The sequence below is a fragment of the Zonotrichia albicollis genome, chromosome 2 (assembly GCF_047830755.1).
Source record: "Zonotrichia albicollis isolate bZonAlb1 chromosome 2, bZonAlb1.hap1, whole genome shotgun sequence".
Lineage (NCBI taxonomy): Eukaryota > Metazoa > Chordata > Aves > Passeriformes > Passerellidae > Zonotrichia > Zonotrichia albicollis.
The window spans coordinates 104,054,184-104,073,583 of record NC_133820.1 but is presented as its reverse complement, the minus strand read 5'-3'; the positions used below and the strand labels follow the sequence as shown (position 1 = coordinate 104,073,583).

General features: G+C 42.1%; 1 protein-coding gene across 7 annotated transcripts in view; it reads left to right on the top strand.

Annotated features, from left to right (window-relative positions):
- The window catches only part of MCF2L (MCF.2 cell line derived transforming sequence like), a 156,694-nt gene that overhangs the window by 32,676 nt on the left and 104,618 nt on the right, over window positions 1-19,400 (top strand). Inside the window, exon 1 of one of the 7 annotated variants that reach the window (XM_074535929.1) lies at window positions 733-1,158. The exons of the other annotated variants lie outside the window; for them this stretch is intronic. Coding sequence (XP_074392030.1) covers window positions 1,080-1,158 — 79 coding nt within the window. The 5' untranslated portion in view covers window positions 733-1,079. Of the gene's footprint in view, window positions 1-732; window positions 1,159-19,400 lie in introns of those variants that run through there. 7 annotated transcript variants of the gene reach the window in all.

Below are 19,400 nucleotides of genomic sequence, written 5' to 3'. Positions count from 1 at the left end.
TTTCTTTCAGCCATGTACATTTCGTTAATGTTGGTTAAAAATTAGGATAAAACCAATGGGATAATTAGAGGACAGGGGGAACTCAGCAAAATTCAGCATCAGCAAAACCCTGCAACAATGAGATTAGTAGGCATCAAGATGATCTTTGGAAATAAAAAGTGTTAAAAGCATCATAGTTTCAATCTTGTAAAACAGTCTGTATAAAAGCAGTGGAAATCAATTAGGAGGTGCAGCTGTATAGAGAAGCGTTATACTGCTTTCAGTCTTGTAGGTTTTTCTGTGTCCCTGGAAGTTTTCCAGTGGTACTATACCCTCTGTAGTAAGTGGAAGTTTATGAGGTTTGGTTTTCCTGGGTGCCTTCTGCAGCAGTTCTCCTGCCATACACCTTGAGGGGTCCACAGAGCCCGACTCTGAAACCCCTTTGCCTAAGGTGGGAATACAGTTGCTGTGGAAATACAGATTTCACATAGTTATAAGACTGCTGTGGCACAACATTTAAACAGACTCCTCCAAAGATTCCAGAAGACGGCTGCGTTTAAAGGAAATCTGAAGTCCTTAACCTTCAAAAATGACCGGTCCAGACCGAACGTGGACTGGTGAGAGCGGGATCTCCTTGGCGTTGCCAGTGGGAAGGTGTTTTCCTTCCAAGCTGCCCATCCTGGCAGCAGCCTGGCAGGGAGGTGGAGGAGCCCCGGCGTTCACGTGAGTGAGGTTGGGGCGTTCTGCGAGCGCGGCTGCTCCCGCGGGATGCGGCGCTGCCTTCCTAGCCCTTCCCAGCGCCTCGCAGCGATCGCGGCTGGCTGGCTGCGGGCACACGGGCAGCGGCAGAGAAGTTCGGAGCGCTCCTGCTGCCACCAGCACTCCCGCCCCGGCTGTCCCCGCCTCGGCCGGGCTCTGCCAGCAGGGATCGTGGGCTCCTGCCTCCCTTTGTGCCGAGGGGAGCCGTGCGGAGCGATTGAAATGCAGGGCTGCGAGGCGCTGCTGTAGCGGGCTGCTCTGGGGCTTTTTCCCCCCTGCCTCCTTTAATCCTTGAGCAGGGAGGGCAGGCTTGCTGTGGATTCTTTTTGTTTTATCTGAGAATGAGATGCTGGCTGAAAATTGAAGAAATGGCCCTAGAAGAATTGATGCAAAGATTAAATGCGGTTTCCCAGTGCGCTGGTAGGAGGAGCTGCTGGTCTTAAATAATGTGTTGTGTGGATGCTGTTAGTGATTTTGTGGGATTTACAGAAAATCCTGGCAATCCGACTAGCTTTCTTTATGCATGCTCTCATTAATAGGAAAGAGAACATTAAGAGCTTTTGTCAGAAGGTTAAACTTTCATTGATATTAACATTAATTAACATTTTTTAGTGCTTAGTTATTCCTGAAGCATGCTTTAGAACATCATTCTGAGTAGCTGTTAGCCCAGTCATGTACTCTAAATGGATCTTGATTCCCTTTTTGTCTGACTCGGCTGTACCTAAATTGGGGGAATTACAGATTTGTCTTGTGAAATGAGTCTGATATGGAGCAGTGAAAAGCTGAGCTAACTGTAAGCACTGCAAGCCAGTATTTTGGGTGGCTCTAAATTGCACTTCCATGAGAATGAAGAGTTGTATGAATTAATCGTGGTCAATGTAGTTTTACATCTGTATGGATTAAAAATTAGAGCAGATCTCCTAAAATGCTTTTAGCACTGTAGAAATACCATGAAAATTTCTGAGATTGTTTTATTTGTTGAAAATGTGTGTAGCTTGTGTGCTCAAAACTAGAAGTAAGAAGCAGTGCAGAATGAGGTGATCTTTGATTAGATCAGATCTAGAAGTGTTATCCTGGCTATTGCTCATGCAGAGAATGTGAACATATTTCAGAATAAAAAGTTACCTGGAAAGACAATAGAGGTGGTTTTTGCATCCTTTGAAACTGTTTGGTTTGCCTTTTATTCCTGGTTGACAGATGACAGAAGTGTTGCATCTTCTTGTCACGTGAGACAAAACAGTGATTTGAAAATACAGACTATTATATGGTATTACTCATTGCAGTATAAAAACTTGGAATTTATCTTCCCCTTTTCCTAGTCTGCTGTTTCCTAAGGGTGACTTTTTCATCTTTTTCAATTTCCATGTGGTGGAAGCAGATAATTAGCAAGATGGCTGATGCTGTAGGCTGATGAATACACAGATTAAAAGACAAATATGGAATGAACATGTCAGCTGCCTCTGTTTTCTTGGATAAGGAAAAAATATATTTTACCTTCTTAACAACATTTTTGGGGGGGGGAAACAAGATTTGATCTGACAAGAACAAGCATTAAATTACAAGTAAAGGTCACATACACATTTTTTCTCCTTCCTTGTTTTTCCTGTTGATTATCTTCCTATTTTCAAAACATGTCTTTATTAAATATCTGGATATTTGTTTCATTTCCTGTTTTGGTTTTCTGAATGCTGAAGAAGAAAGCCAGACTGATATTTGCTAGGGCATACTGTCTGTTGCAGTTTATTTTAGTAATTTGTACATTACTTTTTCCACTCCCATGAAAATGCTGATCTAGTTTTTTTGTGGCAAGATAAATTTTAAGAATGTGTGCTGGATTTGGTTGGGAATGTGGGAGCCTTTTCTTCCTGAGCTGAAGGAGAGGGAGGCTCCAGAGTGGGAGGTTTGCCTGTGACACTGCCTGTCTCTCAGCTGTGCAGCTGCAGGTACACTGTGACCTTCATGTGAGCCACCAGCAGCTCCAAATGCTGTTTGCATACTTGCTGGCAGCTCTGACCATGTGCTGATTTTTACCTTGTTAAACTTGCATATTTAAAGGAAAAAAAAATAGAAAAGGTAGCCTTTATAGGCAATTTCATACTCATGTGATTTAGCTGCTTCCTCTCCTCCCCCTTCTCTTTCTTCCTCTCTGTTGTAATCTTTATGCAGGTTTTCTCAGGCCACAGGCAGTGCTTTTATACAGCCACTGGTTGTATTTATAGGTGACTGTTTCAGGTTTCTTTTTTCCGTAACCCCCCCCCTCCCTTGCTGCTTTCAGGTTGCTCAGTTTCTCTGTGGCTGTCTCCCATTCTTGGGCTCTTCACTGTCCTTGGGTCTGATTATCCTCTGTCTGCCTTTACAGCACTTCTGTTGGTTCAGAAACCTTTTGTAAGCAAAGATTTCCTTAACAGCCCAAGATCATGCTCACACTTTTTCAATAGCTCTGTGCTCAGGAGTAATTGAAATGCTGAGGTTCCCCTGGCTTCCCCCAGTACAGCTGCCCATCTTCAGGCATCAGGGGATTTTCTCCTTTGTAAGATTCTAGGAAAAAAACCCAAAAACGTGTTCTTCTTCCTCAGATAGTTGTTTTTTTTCGTTTTCCTCTGAATTATGCTGCAGGCAGGCAGAGATTTATCCCAGGTAGTTTTAAGCTTTTGAGTCAGAAGAGGAATTCTAAAACCCTTGTGTGCTGAACAGAGAGAAGGAGGGAGCATGTTAAGAAGGGAAGTCCTTCCACCCTCTGAGGTGTGCTGGTTGTTCTGGAGGCCAGGGAGCCTGGAGCAGCTCAGCTCCCAGCCTGGCATCTCCCAGTGCCTGAGGTTAGGAGTGGTAAATCTGGGTGTCTGTAATCTTTCACTGTTCTGCCAGAACAGCCTTTGTGCCTCTGGCTGCTTTCCCACTGGCAAGTCTCCTGTGTCAGTGTGGCACTCACACAACCTTTCTGGGCTACTCATCCCTCACTGCCACACCTGCACCTGCCTTAGAGATCCTGCTCCCTCTGCTCTGACCAAATTCTGCTTTACTCACATTCCCAGCCCCCATGGTAAGTTATGACCTCTCTTACTCTCATAGCAATGTGTGATCCTCTCACTGATCCCTCGAGTGCCTTCCTGTGCCACATTTCACAAATCTGTGCAGCTTTCTCTGGCAAAGCTTTGATTGATTATTTCTTGTCTTCCTCACCTTCACCTTATTCTCCAACACCTTACATTATCTTCTCCTTCTGGATATACTTAGCTGCCAAAATCATGCTCCCTAGTCTAAAATTATCATCTGCTTCATGTTCCAGCTCTGACTCCTGCTCCACAGTTCAAAATCACCTTGTGCCCTACACTTTCCCAACAACTGTAAAGGGTGTTCACATGGCATCTTTTATTTTTTCCCAGATAGGCTCCTCAGTCTTCCCAACCACTTTTCCTCTATTAAATGGCCACCTAAACTTGGATGACCAGACTAATTGGTTTTGCTGTTCTCATATAAATCCATAAAAGGCAGAAATAATTTAAAAAAATTCTTTGGCTGGGTTTTTTTTCCTCATTAGAATTTTGGAGTTATTTCAGAAAAAAACCCTGTGAAATCATTATCAATACTGAAAAACAAAACCCTATTTTTTCCATGTCTATTGTTTTGATGGATAATGGCAAAATTTCTCTTTATTTGGATGTAGTTTTAATTTCTCTTCTTCTTTTTCAGTTCTGTTGCTATGTTAAATTCAACCCTCTTCCACAAATTTCTGTTTATGGGCAGGACTTCCCCTCCCATGGAGCAGTAGCTCAGAGGTTGAAGCCTGAGATGATAAACAGTTCTGACCTGGGACCTCATGGATTGTCCAGATCATTGACTGGATTTTGGGGGGATGTGGGGATTTTGCTTAGGTCTCCCTTTGCTCTGACTGACACACAAACAGTGTTAAGGCACCAGCTCTCAGTGTCAGCCACTTCTCTACATTTGCATCATTTGGAAGCCTTGCAGTGGCGTGTTTAGTTCGTGCAAACAGGCAATACAAATCTGACATTCCCAGCCTTAAGCTTGTGCAAGCCCCACTATAATGGTTTCTTTCCACCTTGGAAAAGTGCCACTATAGCAGCTACCATCTGTTTCCTCTCCTCAAACACAATTTTAATGCTCTGCAGAAAGAAGAAACATCTGCAAACTAAAGAAGGAAAACATGTGGTTCCTCAGTAAATCTGTGTGCAGTGCTGGTTTTTTAAGTGCAGGTAATGTCCCATAGCCATTTCAGTCACTTTTCAGTAGTTCTGCATTTTCAGTCTTAGTCACAGTTTGGGCCCAAACTTTACATTTCCCTGGCTTTCTGTTCTTGACAGGCAGGCTTTTGAAGCTTTGAAGGCTGGCTCACCTGTCTTGACAAATCAGACACAGATGTGGGAGGAAGGAACTCACACACTGTCTCCAAGTACCCAGAATCACTGGGGTGAGTTAGATTATTGCAAGGACAGGAACATCCTCAGGCATACTGAAGGGACATTTTAAAGTTGTGGGCAGCTTGGAAGGACCTGTTCTGTGTGTCCTGTCCTCCCCATTCCTATGCTCTAGTGAGCTTGCCTGCTCTTTCTTACCCTTGTAGCTTCTGTCCTTGGTTCACTTAATTTTCAACTTTGGGAACTCAAAAAGTCTTTCTCCATGTGGCAGAGTGCTCTGTATGCTTCTGTTAATTTGGCAAGCAGGTAGGTCTGAGCACGAAGGCATTGATTTACTACTTGGCAACTTAGTCAGCTTTCTATGTAGCTGGTAGAGTTGGAGAGGTCCATGTGAGAGCTCTGAAATCTGCAGGTTGTGGGTACGTCCACTGCACCCAGGTGCCTTTAGTGGTAGTGGGGAATGCCTCTGCTGGTATTAACTTGCTTGCCCTTTGTTTGAGCTTTCCTGCTGAAAGTAGAAAAAGCAGGCATGCCCTTCCTAACATGAAGTTTAAAATTTTAAAAGTAAGGGTGGGTGCTGCAGTTGAACAGACACAAGCATTTAGGAGTGCATTGCTCATATTTTCAGTGAGGATGGCACTGTCACAGATCCTGGGAGCACCTGCATGGCATCCATTTCTTAGCATATTCTGGCCTAAACCAAGTTCTTTATTTTACTACTGAAACAGCTGAATCTAGTGAAACTAGTGGGAGTAAGTTCAGAGGTGACAACAGAATCGTCCTTATTAAAAGGTGCTGGCTGCCTTTTTCAGAATCTGAAAAAAAATATTTTGATCAACATTAAGGTTGATTACATTTTTTTTTAACCAAACTATTATTGCTTAAATATTGTGTCCCAAAACACTTCATCACAATAGGGATTTTTTTTTACATACAACTTCCCCCCATTCCAAAAAAACCTCAGCTATCACTGACTTCATATCCAAAAATAGATATTAAACAGTAAATGATGGCACATTTAGAATGGCTTTTCAGGGGATTGTGGGGTGCATATTTGTCAATCTCCTCTTCAGTTTATGGACTTTGAGTATATATACTTAAAGCTTGCAGAGCTGGGAGACCCCTGCTGGGATTTAAGTACTTAGTGATATGAAAGAAGAAAAAAGCCTTTTCCTTTGATGTGTTTTTATAACCATGGTGTGTCAGAATATTTTCTTGGCAGGAGTGCCTGGCACAGCTGCCTGCCACACTTCCAACCCCAGAGAGCCAAGCTGCAAGATTACCTCGTGCATATCAAATGACAGGGAACCTCTGCAGAGAAGGAGCAGCACAGGGCAGGGACAGTGTCTGCATGTAACACAGGCTGAGCTGTCTTCAAGGTGTTTGGTCTAAGCTGATGTGTAGGCCAAAATCTGGGAGTAGGAGGCATTTGGGTCACTCACTTTTTCATTTAATGAAGATCAAGCCAGCTACTTGAGATTTTGTTGCTTGTGTGTCAGCTCCAACAACTTCTTAAGGTTTTCGGTATCTGAAGCACTGCATTTCAGCTGGAAGATTGAACCTGTTATTTACAATATCTGGCTTAGTTCCACTGTTTCTTTTGTCTTGTCCCATTAAATAGCAGTTCTCATTTTGGACAGAAAGAAGAGGATCTTGAATGCTTTTATATGGATAAATCACCTGTAGGTCTCCTGGGTTAACCCTGCAATACTGTGTTAGCTATTTTGACCTCTCTCCAGTTACTTAACCCCACAACTACATAGCTCAAGCATGAGCCACTTGGCTCAGCACACACAGGAATGCAGCTTTGTGGTGATGCAAACTGTCTGGAAGTCCAGCCCTTAACACTGCCTTTAACAGCACATGGGTGCAGCCTCCTCATGCCTTGTGGAACAGTCAGCCTAAGCACACAGTCCTGGGTGCAGGCAGAGATGGAATCATTATCTTGGAGGTTGAGTTCTCACACAGAGCAGGCAGTTTTGGACAATAGATCCTCTTACAGCAGTCTTGGGTGTTAGTTATATCCTCAGTCTTCCTCAGCTGTTGTTTTTTTTTTTTTTTTTTTTTTTTGTGGCTTTTGAGTTTTTGTAATAATGCTTTAAATTTTTTGATGACTGACACAGGAAGTGCTGTTTGAGTTGTGGTGTTCCAGAGGAATGGAGCTGGCTGTTGGGCTTCCCACATGGTTCCCTGGAGCAGCAGGGAGCAGGACACAATGAAACCCTTGCTGCAATGAAGAAATGTTAAACTTGGTCACACAAAGGTGTAACGGGCTGTGAGTTTCAGCGAGGGAGAAAGCTGAAATGGAAGAGCCTTGTGATAGCCATCCCCAAATGTTTCTACCTTCATGTGAAGGTTGATGGTGTTTGAGCTTGGTAGGAGCCAGTGTGATGGTCCCTTAGGCACTTAAACCCCTTTGAGGACACAGGGCAAGGCAGACTCCTAGTAGAATGTGGCACTCAAATTGTGGTGAGCTGATAAAGCACAGTGCAGCATGGTACTGCAAGGTTTTGAAGATTTTGGTGTGTAATTCTGCTTGGCAGCAGTCAGCCTTTTTGAAATTGATAATGTGGGCAAACAGGTATTTGGCAAGTTGAGAACTGCACTGCTGTGCAATAAATAAGCTCCTGTTTTTTTCACCTGTGCTGTTACTTCAGGGCTATGCATGCTGTCACCCTTCCTGTGCTTGAGGCATTTGCTAAGTGACAGTTTTACTAAAAGTCTTTCTGCCTTCAGCATTTCATGTGGCAGGCAGAAAATTTGCACCAAGAAGTGACTGTCCTAGTTCTTTTAAAGTCTCAATTCTTGTTGAGCCAGAAATGTATCTTCCTTTTCTTTCAATTCCTGCCTATCATCTGATGGATTTAAAGGGAGGGTGGCTTTGCATATGAAACACCAAGATAATTTATATAAATAGCAATTGATGAGAATACACATATCTGATTTTAAAATTTACACTTCAGGCTACAGCTTCATAGTTAAAAATATCAAAAGATAAATTGCAGCCTTTTTTGTAAACACTCCTATGTCTGGCTTCTGGGATGAACAAAGTTATTTCTCTTGGTCACTATTTTGTCCTGGGCTGCTGGTTTTTCTCCCAAGTAACCCTATGGTTAGGTTAGCTAACCATACTTAGCTGGTCGTTTGAGGTTACCCCATGTCATATGCCTTGTGTTTGAACAAGAGCTTTGTAAAACCAGTCTTGTATCAGCTTTTGGCCCATGAACCACATGAACCAGTGTGTTGTGTGACTGCTTTGTTTCCTCTTTCTGTGTTTACCTTGCGTGTGTCATGGCAGGCACGATGCCTGCTGAAGCAGCTGCTGTGAAAGGCCCTGCCAAGCTGAAATGTTCCTTCCGGCTCTGTATCCTGCTCCTGTGGAATACTTGTAATTGAATTGGTTGTTCTCTATTTCCATGATCTTAACATTTGCAATTTTCAGATTCACTGCAGTGAAGAGAGTAGTTTGGTAATTCAGGTGATGAGGTGAAAGCTGAGTGGGTTGTTCTGATTCCCTGTCTGCCCCTGAGAAGTGCCTGAGCTCTCAGGTGTCTCAGATGTGGGAGGGAGGACAAAATTTACCCATCTTGTATCCTCTTATTGATACATACATGAATTCCTCTCTCCAAACACTGGGCAATTCTTCTGCTGGCTTTTGTTTTCCATCTCCAGCTGAGTCTGGAACTTGGTTGTTATTACCAAATGGATTTATAAAAGGAAGCTTGATGCTTTCTTACTTAGCATTTCACTTTTTTGAGACACTTTACTCAGCCTTTCAGCATGTTTGTAATAGCAAAGTACATTTATATAAAATACTCTATTCTTGTTAATACTTCTTCTTAATACTTTAAAAAAAAACCCAAAATTAAAGCTCTCACCCAAACATTCAGTGAAATAAAGTAGATAAGAAAGGATGTTTATGTTTGGGAAAGGAATTTTTCCAGCTTACTTTGAGGACTCTTGACAATGGGAGAAGGGGAAAGATGGGCTTAGGAAGCAAAACAGGTGTGTTTGGTTATGTAGCTTGGATGAGAACCAAAAGCTGGCAGAAATGAGATCTAAAAAAGGTTCCCTGGATGTTTTGTTCATAGATGGGCATTTAGTAGGACGTGAAGCTGGGTCTGCATAATACACTGTCTGAAAAATAATAACTTTATGTTCAGTAGTTAGGATGGAATATGACCTACATTCACAGAATCACAAGAGTGATGAAAATTCATCATCATTACTTTATTCATGCTTGAGTACATGCTAGGCTTTAATTATGAGATAGCTCCAGTCTGCTCAGGACCCAGACATTTACTGTGTTCCTGGCACAGGTGGTTTTGTTGAGGACAGCCACAGTCAAAAATTCCATTTCTGGGTTTTGTGCAACAGCTGCTGAGGCTGCAAGTGACCTGTGGGATGTACATTGGAGTTCTGATATTAAAGATTTGAAGGTAAAGAGAGGCAAAGAGCATCTGAGTGCACTGGAGGGGCCAAAAGGAAGTCATCAAAGTTGTTGATGGTTTTCAAAATGCTGCCAATAGCTGACATGAAAAAAAAAAGGACCTTTCCACATCAGATAATTCACTTGTGAAGTAAAGGTAAGAAAAAATTACAAACAAACACATAGCTTTTTAAGCTTTCTAATTCCATACTTTCATCATTTCCTTCTGCTGAGTCTCTTCAGTGCTTCCTACTCCCAGCTCATGCTTTACTTGCCTTTCAAGGTCATTGCAATCTGCATCTGACTTCAGTGCCATCATTGTTTCAAAGTCAATTCCTTTGAAAATTGTATACCTGAATTTCTTTGAGACCACAAAGCCTGGAACAGGAGAGGGATATTAATAGAAACTGCTTCTCTCTGTTGTTATATGAAGACAGAAGATGAACTATTTCAGCGTGGCAGTGGGAGGTGTTTTTCAAAGCAATTGTTTACATTTTTGTTCTAACGGGAATTAAATAGGTCTGGGTGGTGCAGAGAGCTGCCATAATTTTGCAGAAGGAGAATAAAGGTGCACATTAAATGCTACATTGCTAATTTTGCAAGGTGTGCTTAGCAATTATCCAAGTTAAAGTAGTACTAATAGTTCCCACTCAGCCTTCAGGAAATCAGGAGGAAACTTTGCAGCATCCTACCACATGCCTTTTAAAACATGGAAACAGAAAAATTACTCAGAGCTGTATTTGATACTCTCTTTAAACACCCTTGAACCCCACAGTGATTCTTTTGAGACAATGGTCTAGGGCTGAAATCAGTAAAGACTCTGCTTGACAATCATGTGGCACTGCAGGGAACTCTGATTGGAGATGGTGGGAAGAGGCAGGATTTCAATTTTATCCCCAAAGGAGGGTAAGAGTTTAGAGATCCAAGAGTAGCTGGAAGGGAAATGCAGGTATTTGAGACAGGCCTGATGTGTGACTGCCGAGGCAGGAAAGGGTGTGGGTGTTACCCTTTGGCACTTGGATTGCAGAGAAGCCCCTCCTGTTCCCCCACGTTCCCTCAGGAGTTCCTTTCCCATCAAGTAGCTCCTGACTTTCTGCACGTGGCCATTCCCTGAGCTGCAGTGTGGCTGGTGGCTCTCTGGTGTGCATCCTGCCTGAGAAGGAAAGCAGGAGCAGGCAGTGCTGTAAGAGAGGAGCCTTCCCACTCACTCAGTATCACCACCCTGGACCAGCAGTCTCGCTGGTTTGACAACCAGTCTGCAAGTTTCCCTGACATGTGAGACGTGTGATGCATGGCTGGTACAGAGAGCTAGACCTGTGTCCTTAAATAGCAACAAATGTACTTTATAATATTCAATTTTAGAGATGCTCATGGAAGAAAAGGCAGCAAGACATGTACAACCACTCTCTTTCCTAAGCCTTTTTTCTGCTCCCTGCTCCTGGCAGCAGATCAGCTGTGGGTTGGCCTTACAGGAGATATTTTTACTCATTAGGCTCTGTGTTCTCACCTGTGTGCTGCTCTCCTGTGCAGGGAGCAGGGTCACGCTGGGTGCTGTGCTGGGGGTGTGCAGATCTTGTTTCTCCACAAACCCTGCCCCACAGCCTGCCTGGGATTGCAGGGGCTGCCCTGTCCATCAGGGCCCCTTCATCCCATTGAGATCAGCGTGCTTCACAAGCAGCTGCTCTGGCTACAATGTACTGGAGTTGAAAAGTACTCCAGAAAAAGCTGTTAGAAGTGTCTGGGTTGGTATTACGGCATCATTAATGCTGGAGACCTCAGACTTTGAAAATTATCAATGCATTGGTAATTGCAGAGGGAAGAACTTAGTTTCTAACTATTTATGCCTTAGAAAGGAATTTTGAGGATCAAAGCCTGGTTTTAAAATGTACTGCTAATAACACATTAAGCAATGAATTAGTAAGTTATTAAGCTATGAGTAAATGAAATTGCGTTTGTTTTAAAGGCTGGTCATTTGCTCTGCTCCATTTTTTGTACAGCCTGCCAAGCCCTTCGCTGGTGAGCTATACTGCTGTGGACAGATCCCTGCCTCGAGTAACTTGTTATCTGTATTTGACACAGCAGAAAAGGAAACATCAGACAAGCGTGGTGGAATTGATGAGGGAGGGAGGGAGGAACATTCCCAGCAGAAATAAGGTCAGGCACATCACTGCACAGTGCTGCCAGTGGGCTTCAAGCAGTGTTTCTGTTTGGAGGAGAAGGGGGTGTGCCCCATGGTGTCTCTTGGCAGGTCTGGTTCTCTGCTAGCAGAGGTGAGAGTCTGGCCGTGGCTCCTGCCCAGCTCAGCCACCTGGTTTCCTTTCCTAGAGGTGAGGAGAGGTGGGAGGGCAGGGAGCAGGGCGAGGCAGAGCTTGGCACCTGTGCATCTCCTCCCTGATAAAGGCAGGGCACGGCCAGGTGGAGCCAGGGAAGCAGCAGCGCCCGCCTCGTGTGGAGGCAGCCTGGCAGGGTCTGGCCAGGTCCCACTCTGCGTAAACTCCGATATCCAGGGCTGCTGCTGGTCTTGGTCTTCACCTTAGGCTGTTTATGTCAGCAAGCAACCAATGCTATGTTATGCATAGTTGAGACATGAAATAACATTTTTGCTCTAATGTTTTAGTTTCCATCTTTGTCACTTTTTTTCCCCCCTATACTTTAAAAAATTGTTTGAAAAATGATGTAAAATATCCCATTTTGCCATACTTGATGCAGAGTTATGAGTTTATGTGGTGTAGAGTCAACACTTGGTGAGCTTCTTGGGTTCTGACAGCTGTTAGATGTCCAGTCAACAGAACTGCAGTTTCCACAAACAAAAGTTTCTAATGTCAAGCAGCAGTTTGACTGTTATTAATAAAGCAGGTTGCTGTTACCTAATAAATTATACCATTTAAAAAACCCAAACAAACACAAAACCCAACAGAAACTATTTTTAATAAAGTTTTTGATTTTTTAAGGTTTTTCAAAACAGTAATCCCAAACCACTTTCTAAGCACATCTACTTATTTCTCTCCCTTGCCTTTGGCTTCCCATGGTTTCTCTTGTATCAGATGAGAGATGGGCACCTTGCAGTGGTTTGAACCATTAAACTGATGGTTGATTAAACAGAAATTTGCCTCTTTGTTTGTTTGTTTGTTTTTTTAAGGACAGAGAATTATGCTCACTGTCCTGTCTGCAGCCTATCCTGCCTCATCCTGAGGTCATTTTATTTGAGCTGATACCAGGGCAAGAGTGAGAACACATGACCATGGCACTGGAGGAGCAGGGCTGGGGCATGACTGCTCCTTCATTAGCAGTCTGCAGTTAATTAAGAGGAGAAATGGTGAAACTCCTGTGACCATCTCCCGTAATTTGTGTTTCCTGGATAACTGAATCAAGTACAGTCATCTCTTTAGAAGTTTACTGTCTTGGTTAACTTCAGATGTGAAATGGGTGTTGAATGTTATGGCTGCTGGTTTGCTGACTGGCAGAGCAGAGAGAAGCTGCCTGGTCTGTTCATTACCTTACTGCAGGTACTTGATTTCTGCAGAGATCTGCCCATTAAGCCCTGTTTCTCAACTCTCTCAAGTGAGTCTTTTCACTTCTTGGTGCATGCTTCTGTCAAGATTTAATTGAATTTTGAACTCACCAGTTATCCTGGAGTTCACTTCAGCAGGTGTAGTATAGTATCAGGCTCCAAGTCTTCCATGTTGTGTGAAATAGAAACATTTCAGTTCATTCTGTCTCGTGCCTGTAACTAATTTCAAGGTGTGATATCTGCACACAGTTTGTTTTCACACAAGATTTTATTTGATTGTTATGAAAGGTAGAAATAGTTATACTTTTTTTGTAACACTTATCCAAAGTCTTAATTTTTTCACACCTCTTAAAACAAATACATGATGTGTTAAGCAATATTTTACTTTGAAGACCAAAACTATGTAGTTAGAAATTACAGGGAAATTCAGATTCTAGTATGTGTAAACCAATACCAGAATTTCTTCAAGTGCCACATTTTTTTACTCACCTTGTGAGTAAATAGGATAGAAGTGCAACCAGTGACTGACTTAGACTCTGCTTCCTTTGCATTTTCATCTTGCACTATATCTACAGAAACAAATGTCGTGGGATGGTGATCTGGGAAGACACAAGGCTGAAAGCTGAGTGTGCACATTGAGTCTAAAAAGTGACACTTTGTTGTGACTTCCATTTTTCTTTCTTTCTGTGGTTCAGTTTATCAATTTACAGATTTGCCTTAGCTGAGTCCAAAATCAGAGAAAAAGGTTTGCTTAAACTAGAGACAAAATATACATTATGTTAGTATCAACTTTCAAGTATGTGTAAGCAATCAGCTGCAATGATAAGAGCTAGAAGTATTTTTTTGTGAGACACCTTTTTTGATTTTTACAAGCCATCTGTTGAGAGCTTCAAATATTGTTAAGATTTGCTATTTGTCAAAAAAAACCATTGTTGTGGCAGCTATTTGCTGTTTCTCTAGCCTTAATATGAAACATACTTATAAGATGCTTGTCTTTTAATTTAGAAGTCTATATTCATAGCAACTTCTTTTTCAGTTCTAAATTATTAATCTTAAATGTTATCTGAGAACATTTTGATCATTTGCTGGTTATTAAGTTTTATTATAAATTCATAATATTTGCAAAGTTAATCTGAGATGTGTATTTTTATACTTCGTGTCTGCTATCAATTCTTGTGTTGCAGTTTGATGAGAATATATATATTCAAGCTCTTGAACTTCATTTTTCAGTTGGAAAAGCGCCTTAAATCATGTAATTGAGGCATGAGATTTATTCTGAAAAGGAAACAAGATACATCTAGGTTTGTCTGACTGCCCAGTGTTTGCTTCTTTGAGGCCTTGTGGTTTTTGCTCTGTCTGCTATAAGGTCATGAAAGAGTAGGTCTCTCACCCAAGGCATTGTGTTTTACACTTTATTAAAAATTGCACCCCATAAAGCATAAAAACTTGTCAAAATAAAAAGTAATGATGTTATTTCTTATGATCATTTCTTGTTTGCAGATGTACACTCCCCCTCTATCCCTGCCTGCATGCTAGGCAGCATTTCTGTATCGATGCAGTATGAACAGGATGATCCCAGGTGTTCCTCACTTGTTTCCTCCGAGATGCTACCACAAAGCAGCTACTCCAAGTGAAGGATCAGTCCCCAGCACGGAGCAGGAAGCACAGGAGCATTCTGGCAAAGCCAGGAGCAGTTTTCATTTGCATGGTAGAGGTGCTTTCTCCTCTCCTCAGAGTCCTGAGAGGTTACCTCTCATCCTGGCCTCTGCTCCTGTTACTGCTGTCCTAAGCAGGTCCCTCCTCGGGTTTCTGGCCTGATGCTGCACCCAGCCTCACACCACACCTCCTCCCCTCCAGTGCCTGTATCTCCTCTGCCCTCACTCCTTTCAGTCCCCAGTACCAGAAAGTTCCTTTCCTTCCACAAGCCTCCTTTCACTGAAGTTGACTCTGTCCAGCCTCCTTTTCCATTTTGCTGCAGTCTCACTGACCAGCCTTCCCCAGGCTGTGGGCTGGTGTCCACTCTGTGCCAGCAGCCTGTTCTCTGCAGGGGATCCTTCTACCTCCCACACCTGGTGGGTTTTCTGCCACTGAGAGGAGGCAGGGGCTTGCATCAGGGAAAGGAGTGAGCTCCACACCAGACTGAGTGTTTCTGGGAGCTGTGGCAAGCCCCAAGGCTGCAGGTGCTTTAACCCCTTCACTTGCTATCATTCCACCAGAGCCTGTGTGCTGAACACCCTTTGGATAGAAAATGACCTCCTGGCTGTGGTGGAGCTACTTGTAAGTGCTCAAAGGGGTTCCTGCTGAACCTAAAGTCAGGGACATGCCAGAAGAGTTTGTCAGAAACAGAGGGCAGAAGAATGCTAATAGAGTGTGGATATGAGATATGTCTGCTTGTTAGGACGTGGACTTTGGAGGAAGCAGATCCTCAATCTTTACTGCTGATGAATGAAGATTGCATCACCCAGCACCTAACAATAAATGCTACTTTTGGAGGTCCTTTGTTGGAAGGGCCCCCTTCAGAAAAGAAAGGAGATCTTGTTCTGCCAATCCTTTAATGACTATGTCTCTCTGTGTGCATTCAGGGGAAAGGGGGGTTCAGATAGCCAGATGGATTTTAACAGAAGGTCTTTGTGTAAAATATGTGCACATTAAGAAAGAAATATATTTAAAATCAGTTTTCAAGAACAATGTGAAGTTATGGGGGGTGGGGGGGAAGTGTGGTATTCCGCTCTGCTTTGCAGTTTCTGTGTAGAAAATACTCAGAGCATGGTGTTCAAAACTATTTCCATTTTCCAAACCTATTTTTAGGTTAAATTTTATTTGAAGGAAGTTGTTCAGCTGCATGCATAAGGCAGTAAATAAAAAGATTAGAATAGAAAGATTGAATTTTGAAGAATTCTGTTTGCTGTCCTTGTCTTCATCATGTGTAGAGGTTATTTGGAGTTGTATAAAAATTCAGCAGTTTAGTATTAGTTCTATATTTCTTGAGCACCAGAATAAGATGCAATCTTTTATTCAAGCAAACTGAATAGGGTTGGTAATTGGAGACTTGAGGACTTAGGATTTGTTTGTTTAATAGCACTGTCCACCCATTACAAATGAATTTTTAATTTATTCTCCCAGTCTGTGATAACCTAATCATCTGCCAACACTTGACAGTTCTGCACACTTGTGATTTATTTAATTCCATCTTTCTAAAACATGGAACAGGGTTTTAATTGCCTTTTGTGAAGAATTTTGCCAGCAGGGCAATGGAGCCTCATTCCTTCATTTGCAGACAGAAACTGCTTAATCTGTAGCTCTGAAGTTTGTACAAACTTTGAATCTACCTTACATACATTTGCTTTAGCCTTTTTTATGTTGAAAAAATTAACACAAACTTGAAGATTACTTTTCTGTCCTTAGACAAAGGACTTTGGCTGTCATGCCTATTGTTTTTGTACTTTCTAACAACTGTTAAATATATGATGCACCATTTATCTGCCTGCATGTGTGTACAACTTGTAAATAATTTAATGTTTTACTTTACCACTTGGCCTCTTTGCATAACTCTAAAATGAGGAAGATAAAATTCTGCTAAATTATTAATTCACTAGGAAATGGAAACAACTGACATAAATTAAGCATGGAAAATGGTTCCCTTTTCCTCTGTGGGAATCAAAGCAGTGAACACAGTGCTGGATAACAGCAAGGGAGCTAAATGGATCAGATGATTATAGAATAATTTAGATTGGAAAGGGCTTCTGTGGGTATCATCTTGTCCAACCACCAGTTTAAATCTAATCTGCTTATTAGAGACATGCTTGGTTGAGTCTTGAATGCCTCCAACAGCGGAGATGATCCAGGATGGAGGGGTTCAGGAGTCTCCTGTGTCCATAGGTACAGAGACAGGGCGCATCAAATCTGTTGCCTGGCTGGCTGGTGGATTTTGGTGGTATTCTGCAGTGTTAGAAGCTTTCCTGCAGGTTAAAACCTCTGCAGCAAGGTGTGCAGGTGCACCAGTGCCATTGTGGCAGAGCAGAAAATTTTGCAGCTCACTCTAAATGGATCAAGACACACTGACTCTATGATGGCTTCTAGGTCTTGCAACTTAAAATAATTTGTTCATCAATTTTCCTAGTAGTCAGTTTTTTCTTTTAGTTATTTACTGTTTGGGGTTTTTTTCCCATATTCATACAGTATATATTGTAGTAGTTGTCACAGATTGTTTTAAATGTTTATAGTTAATTAAATGGTTGTACATAGGGAAATGTGGCAAGATATTATTAGTATCCAGAACAGCAGCAAAGTCCAGGCATGTAGCTGCAAAGCAGAGCAGAGTATAACTTGTGGTTTAATAAATAGCCTTATAAAGTAAAGTTAAACCTGTGTTCTGCAAAATTTCTGCACTCATTAACAGCCCTTTTCTCTGATACTACTTTGGTTTTTATCTAAATTTATTTTGATTCGAGAGCAGCTGGGGAGTTCTGAGATAATTGAGTGTTGTATATATTTAACATGAACTGCAGTATCTGTGCTTTTTTTTTGTTTTCTTACCTGCTTCTCACTCCTGGGATATATCTGGAAATCACATACATTCTTCTGAAGGAGAAAGACTGTTTGCCTAATGCTTTCCAGATGCCCTGCTTGTATTTAGGGATACAAAATAAAAAATATCCCAGGCAGACCTGTACATAACTAATAGACATACCTGAAGCTGGTGACCTACACATCACAAATCTGAGCAAAGATTACTCCTATGACCATGTCCCTGATTTGTGTTGGATTGCACAAGGAGAGGACCAGTTCCCTTGATGATCCTGTCCTTGAGTTTGGCATTCCACTACTGATTCATGAACATCCTGCTTTGCTAACTGTTGTCAGCACCCAGGTGAAATCCTGGACATTGTTTGGGAAGCAAATTACTTTTTCTGTGGGGTGGATGGGATGTGTGCAGAGACTAAAATACATTCAGTTTAAGTGCACAGGGACAGTATATATGACATGGTGGATGGTGTAATTGTCACCTGGAAGAGATGCCAACTTTCTGGAGCAGATCACCCTCCTTAAAGATCCCCACTGTTGCATCCCTGAAACCAAGTCCTCAGTATCAGTCTTTCAGTGGGAGCACTTGTGTCCCTCTTCCTCAACAGTTCCATCTTCAGTGTCATCATCATCTTCCTCAAAAAAGCTGGGATTGATTAAGTCAGTGTGGTGATGAAGAGTGAAGCAACGGGATAATGTTTTTAGTGATCAGGCTTTCCAGAAACACATCCTTATTGGACGGCAGAGCATGCCTGTGTAACATTTCTTGTGCATAAAAAAGGAACACATAAAAACTGCTGCCACAGTGCTGTCTTCACTGACAGCATTTAGAATGTCTGGAAAAAATTAATCTGTGAATCCAAATGTAACAAAGGAGATCAGAATTTGGGAGGGAGAAGGGGACTGTTAGCTGGGATGAACCTTTGGTTTTATGGCTCTACAGCTATGGGGACCCACACTGCGTGCCCTTTTCAGGCTTTAGTCACATCGGAGAATATGCAGGCTAAGGTATAACATATGATTTTTTGCTAATGTCTTGACTGTTTCTTTCTCAGTAGCTTACATACCAATAATGTTATTTCCCCCAGCATTTCTGTGCTTCATGACTATGTCAAGAGGAGCCATGATTTCATCACTGCCTGTTTCTACTTCATATATTTAATTTACAAAATCTTCAGCGTCTTTCAACACATTTTGACGTGTAATAATTTGTTTGGCAATTGTAACTCTGATGATGTATTTACCCATTGTGCCTTTATTCGTGTTCTAAGTGTACAACCATAAATAGTCATTATTTATGCTATTAGCGCTATTTTATTAAATCATGTGGACATCTCAGCTGAAGAATCCAAACACAAGCACATTTTGCAGTACTATTTTAGGAAATAGTCATTTAATAATGCACCCAACCTGGAAATGAATGGATATTTACAATTTCAGCAGCTTTCCACATGCCCCTTTGTGTACCATCATATTTGACTTCTTCAACCAGGAGCCACATCACATGTCTCTGCTTGTCCTACCTGGAACATATCCATGCATAATTCACTGTTAGGCTGCACAAATGCAAATGCCCACACAAAGGAAGCAAGAAGTCACTGAGAGCAGGAATCCTCCTTTTGGCAGCAGTGTGGAGTCAGGTCAAACAAAGTGCCTGTGTGATTGTGGCTGCATTTAGTGTTGGTGCTTGTTGGTAAGATGCTATACATGGAATGATCTTCTTAGTCTTCTTAAAGGTTACAGTGATAGTAACTGCATATCATGCAGCATTTATTTTAGGTTTTCAGAAGGAAATTGTTGATTCTTGGTTCTCACAGAACTT